At 42.3% G+C, this 6,000-nt stretch overlaps 1 protein-coding gene across 1 annotated transcript in view; it reads right to left on the bottom strand.

Moving 5' to 3' along the window:
• Positions 1 to 1,006: 1,006 nt before the first annotated feature.
• Positions 1,007 to 6,000, bottom strand: part of AREL1 (apoptosis resistant E3 ubiquitin protein ligase 1) — a 21,577-nt gene continuing 16,583 nt past the window's right edge. The window contains exons 16-20 of the mRNA XM_080998123.1: positions 5,823 to 5,952; positions 5,654 to 5,712; positions 4,843 to 4,932; positions 4,221 to 4,396; positions 1,007 to 4,014 (exon numbers count right to left, since the gene is read on the bottom strand). Of these exons, the coding sequence (XP_080854249.1) occupies positions 3,912 to 4,014; positions 4,221 to 4,396; positions 4,843 to 4,932; positions 5,654 to 5,712; positions 5,823 to 5,952 (558 nt within the window). The 3' untranslated portion in view covers positions 1,007 to 3,911. The remainder of the gene's footprint in view (positions 4,015 to 4,220; positions 4,397 to 4,842; positions 4,933 to 5,653; positions 5,713 to 5,822; positions 5,953 to 6,000) is intronic.

Here is a 6,000-nt window from a genome sequence, read left to right as displayed (position 1 = left end):
CATCCACTACAGGCAATAGTGGCTGGCAGATGGGAGCTGCATACAACATCTGGAGGCCTACAGGTTCTCCATCCCTGCTGTAAAGTATACAGTAAAGTACTGTAAAGTAAAGTACCTAAAAACTACCCAGGTAGTTTTTAGGTACTTATTACCTATAAATCTCAAAATGACTTGAGTCATGTACCTGAATAAGTACCTTCCCATATATTCTTCCCATTCTCAGACTGGGAGACATTTGCTCCGTCAGAGCTGAAATTAGTGGGGACCAGGGCTTTCTCCCTAGCTGCCTCATCTATTTGGAAATCCCCAACCAGAGAACCTCGTGTATTTCTCTTCTCCTTTACCATTTAATTAAAATTTTGCTGTTTGGAGAAAGCTTTTTCAAAGGTTCACTCTGGCTCAAGTTTGTTTGCTACTCAAGTATGTATTTCTTGTGCATTTGGGTTATTGGATTTTATTTTAGTAGTCATTGACTGGAATGTAAGACAGTTGTTTTGAAAAGTGTGTTTCTATACTCTCTTATTTTAATAATATGTTGTCATTTCATCAAACACAAGCATCTAAAGTATTATTTTTTTAATGTTATGTTAATAACATTGTCCAAGGCATAGAGGGAAGTGATCTGTGGAGTTAGGATCACAAAAATCACTCCTTTTTAGTTTGAAATACATGTCCAATAATAGCATGTAAATCGCTGTGTCCAGGCAATTGCTAGGATAATCCCAATTTATTTTGTGAAGCCAGCTTTTCACTTCAATCCTACCCAAGTTCTGGCAAGTGCCTCAGCAAAATTATTTTGGGAGTGGGCTTCAAACATGCAAGCACCACCGTTGCTTACATTCATTATGAAACTTTGTAATTTGAAGCCATAGTTTGCACTACAACAGAGTTGGTGCCAAAATGTCAGTAATAAAACTGTCTTAAGAAATGGGATGGAAACTATTCAGAGAAGCCTTGCATGGAAAACAATACAAGAGCAATTTTCATTATATATGACAAGCACACCAAATTTTAAATATTTTATTTATTGTACAAACTATTTACAGAATAATCTATTAGAGGATTACATAATCTTGCTTAATTCCTTTTGGAGCTGGCTATCTGGAAACAGGCCTTGGCCAAACTAAAGTAATAGGTCTTGGTTTCTAAAACATGCAAGATAAGTTCTCAGATGCAGGCCAAGTCCTCTGGTATCCACAGCAGCCCCAGGTGAAAGAGATCTACTTGAGATTGTACCATGAGCATAACCGCTATCCTAGAAACCAATGCACTTAACATTAGATGGAACAAATTAGGGCCAATGAAAAGGAACAAACCTCCTCAGAAGACACGCATACACACAGTATAGATGGCTAGAGCACAGCCCGTACCATGTCTTCGCACGGGAATCAGGGCAACACACAAGGTTAGGAAAGAACAAGTAAGATTTAGGAAAATCAGAGCCTGTGCATTGAAATTATAAAGCGTTGGGAAGAATGGACCTGCTGATGATGGGGGCAAGGGTAGGAGAAAACACACAAGTGCATTATTAAGCGAAGAACTAGCAGCATCCACCACTGCTCTGACTGTGCTTGTGTAAAAAGAAAATCCTTCGCATCTGCAAAGAGGCAAGAAGTGCCAAATACATTTTATTAGGTGAGTGGTTTCAAGCAGAGGATGTCTGCTGAATATCCAGCCACTCAGTCCTCAGTATAAAAACAGCTGAGCTCTAAAGAAGAAAGGAGGGGATTCCTGAGGAAGATGTAGCAGAACCAACCTCGAGCCATGGCTGGAAAAGCCTCCAGTAGACCAGGGAACAAGACAAAGGACTGGAACAGCACCAAGCAGCACCCTACAACCATCAACTGGCTGAGCTGCACAGCATAACCTCCTTTTGGTCCCTGGGGAGAGGAGTGGGTAGCGTCAAAAGGCATTCAGGAGCCCTAACTGCACTGATTACAGAAGCCGCCCTTAGTGCAATAAGATGGCATGTACATGCTTTTAAAAAGAGCAACTGCTTAAAGGAGTGGAAATATGCCTGCCATGAAGGAAAATACAGTGGTGGTCTCTAAAAATGCCCCAAAAGGAAGGGATTCCTGAGTTGTCCCAATACTCAGAGTTCTAACATTTTTGGCAAAATAATGGCTTGAACTTCTACTTAAGCAAGTTTGCAAATTGTCTTTTCCCCTCTGATCTGCAAATGATTCTGTTTATGTTGGGCGGGGGGAGTACAGCTATCTAAAAATAATAATAACAAAATGTGTCATCTGAACAATGCTATAGCCCCAATCTATGGCAGAATGATTGAACTAAAAATGCTGGCACAACTATAAATTGTATTTTTCCTAAGTTTGTTCTTATGAGACATCCAATTAAGAGTCTAGTCTGGGCGGGGGGGACTCCCTCAATCCAAGCAGTCATATTGTAGGCTCTTCCCATTTAGTAACAGCCACCAACATCTCTCTCCTGACCAGGAGAAATGCACTTCCGGTGCCAACAAAATATTCAGTTCACAATCCAATCAGATTTTGGCTTTGCTGACAAAAAAATGGCTAGACTGCCAGCTGAGATCCCTGAATTCCCACTCCTTCATTGACAAGGAAATGGGAGCAGTGGAAAGGACGTGTTCAGAATTAAGAGGTCAGTTGTACATGAAAGCTCATCTTGGCTTCCTCATGTAGTCTGAAGTGTGGGTAGTGCAATGTGTTGCCTTGCAGACCCACTTCATTACTGCCTGGATAAGCACCCGCAGTTTAACCACACCCCACTCCAAATGTCATGGAATGCTCAGAACACAAAAAAGCAGGTTATCAGGGGCGGGGGGGAAGGACACAGGTAGCAATACCTTATTTAACAATTCTCTGCCCGAAGCATGCTAGAGAATACTCTGGCTGTCATGTGGGAGAGGTAGACGCCTGTCTGTGTAGAATAGGAGAGAGAATGAGCTACTGGGCCCAATCCAATACTGATCACCTCACTCTACCTGCATACAAATGTATGTTTGATGCATACAATCATAGCTGCCTCTTGGCCTACCACCACCTCATTCTAAGTACCCCAAAAGGTCAGTGCTAGCATATGCATCAGACCTCAGGTAGATACATTCATCTATCCTATGAGGAAGGGAAATTAGTTGGATGGTAGGGAAAACAAGCTCCTGCCAAAGTTCATGACCATGGTCAGAAAAAGGGATGGGAGGAGAAACAAGTTTCTTCCAGTTCCGTGGCAAAGGCAACAGAAGCTGCTGCCACTGCAGAAATAATATCCTGTTGCCAGCTCTTGGTAGAGGTAGAACGAAGTCACTGTCAATATCAGCACTAGTAATCCAGTGACATAAATGCTGCCTTCCCTCTTTTGCAAGAGTAAGTGCTGACAGCATCCAGGGGAAAGTGGCTAAGAAAATTAAAAAGCAAGGTGGGGGTGATTTTATGCCTTCCAGTAACATCCAAGTGGAAAGGGGATTAACTTGTGTGAAAACTTGGGCAAAGGCATGGAAAAGTATTAAGGCTTCCCATAATCTGGGGATTTAGAGCTCCATAGTGGTCCATTCATCCCCAAAGCAACTGGAATACTGTAAGTTACAAATCTCTTCCTGTAACAAATTGGAACTCTTTGCTTATGAGCTTTCTTCCTTCAGAAAACCAGACAAGTAACGTCCTGTGAAATGCAAGTACCATGTCACCTCGAGAGAAGAACTCCACTCCATTTCATGTACCATACTGGAAAGGGGAAGGGGCAATATGTGCTCCCAATAATGTACTTCAGACATGGGGAGGCCTCCATGTGACACTGCAGATTGACATTTCTGTTTGCGTGGTGCCTCTGCTCCGTTCTCCATTGCCCTTAGGTTGGGCATGAGACTGGAGTAGTGAAGTGGGGCTGGGCAATGCCCTGAAGAATTAAGGAAGCGAGATGGACTCCTTCTGTGGGAGTCAGAGCATGCCAAAACCCTCACAGCCCTCGCTGATGGCCAGCTGCAGCATCTTGTGCACCTCTTCATAGGAATCGTAAGTGGGGAGGCACAGCTGGTTAAAACTGAAAGAAAGAACAAAACTAGTACATAGCATGAGACATGTACACATAACGCTTTCAGCATTTCATAGGCAAGGGTAACCCACCTGAGCAGTTATATGGCATTTAAAAATATCTGAAAAAACATATGGGCAAGATCAGTGGAAGGCTGCTCATGATCAGCTTGCTGCAGATGACAGAAAGACTCAGTGACAGGTACCGGTACTCACCAAGTATGGGCTGTTGGCAGTGTACTGTGCGTCGGAGCTGCAATGATCTGGAAAGATGGGCAAAGTGCAGCAAATCCTCCAGGAGGCAGCTGAGAAGAACCAGTGGTGAACTGCAACAGCCTGGCCAGTTCCTCTTGTGTGAAACTGGAGACCACTGTCCAAAACCACCGCATAACCTGGAAGACACAGCAAGAGGTATGGGAAGCAAGAACGGGGGGAGGGGGGGACCTACTAAATTTCTTGCAAACCACCCAGTTATGAGGACAGGCCAGAAAATGAATTAATGTACGCTACCATAATCACACCTCCCAAAGTGATATTTCACTTTAAGCTCCACTGCTACTTTTGATGTTTCTTTGGAACCTTGTAATAAAATTACAGGAGTGCACAAATGTTTGCTGTTGCTAAGTAACTTAAAGATCTGGCCCAAAGGAAGCATTGCCCTTAACTGAGAAAGCGTAAAAGATGCACGTATAAAGAGCTTTCATGAGGTCTAAAAGCCAGCCAAAGGAAAACGAAGTAGTGTTTCCTCATGAAGATATACATAATCACTGTCTCAGTCATGACCTACACAAAGTACAACCAATCCAGTCTGGTACAGCAGGCAATTAATCTTTCTTACCTTCTCTCGGAAATGCCAAGAACCTCCCACTACTACAGCATGTGCTTTGAAATCACAGACACTGATGTCTCCAGTACCACACATTAGCAACTGGAAGAAAATAAAGTTTCAGTCAGAGTACAGTTGTCTTTTTTCCTTTAAACTAGGTACCATTCAATTAACACAGTCACTTTGTATTTTTGATGCTCAGGATTAAAAGCTAGAGCTATCACTCCTTCTAGGTTTTAAAACTTTCTGCTCTAATGCAGCATTGGGGACTTGGTAACTCAAGCATGTGTCCAAATACCCTTGTTAACTATTACAGTACTGTATGGAAACTTCTGGGGAAAAAGAAGTCTAATGACATTATATCTCGGATGTGGCATATACTGTAGGGAATAGTAGGTAAGGTACAGAGTGAGAAGTAATCAATCTGAACTAGAGCACCAGAGTGTTGTTTAAGCTGCAGGGTTGGATAGGAGACTTTTTAGTGTTGGGGTCATAGAATCAGGCACTTGTTTCTTTATTATCACAAGTCAGAGGAAGGGAAGAGCAGAGATTCAACTGGATTGGAAAGGCACTTGAAATTGCCTAGCAAACCAGTAGAAACTAAGAGTTTTGAGTGAACATATATTTTGTGCCGGCTAAAAGTTTATCTAGTTTATATGGAAAGCCTCATAAAAATTGGTATGGTTAAAATTATTTATGTTACTATATCCGTACAGGGAATGCTTGTGAATGGGGGTTCCCCACTCTTCCTTACCCCCCAGCTATCTCACATTCATCTGAGGAAGGTGCAACAGGATCAAAGACAGCAAATATCTTAGTTTACCTCAAGTTCATTTTCATCAAAAATAGCAAGGAGGTTTTCAGGGACCAGTTCATTGAGACCTAGAAGATGAGAGCAGAATAGATAAAAATCATGCCAGCCAGGCAAGGGCATCAACAAAGAACAATTCTGAACAACATTAATAAAAAAAAGTGCAGAGCATACACATTACCTTTCAAGAAGTGTTCCACTTCCTCTCTAACCTGATTCGCCAGTCTGTACTGTGCAAGAAGATTCAGGTAGAAAATTTTATTCTCATTTGTAACTGGCATTTGAGCACCACCTGTTACCAGCTCAACCTCCTGAAAACAAGGCATGAGAGAATTTATGAGTGGAGTCCCATCTACTCT

The sequence above is a fragment of the Podarcis pityusensis genome, assembly GCF_964106645.2.
Source record: "Podarcis pityusensis genome assembly, chromosome: 1".
Lineage (NCBI taxonomy): Eukaryota > Metazoa > Chordata > Lepidosauria > Squamata > Lacertidae > Podarcis > Podarcis pityusensis.
This window is presented reverse-complemented; position numbering and strand designations above follow the sequence as displayed.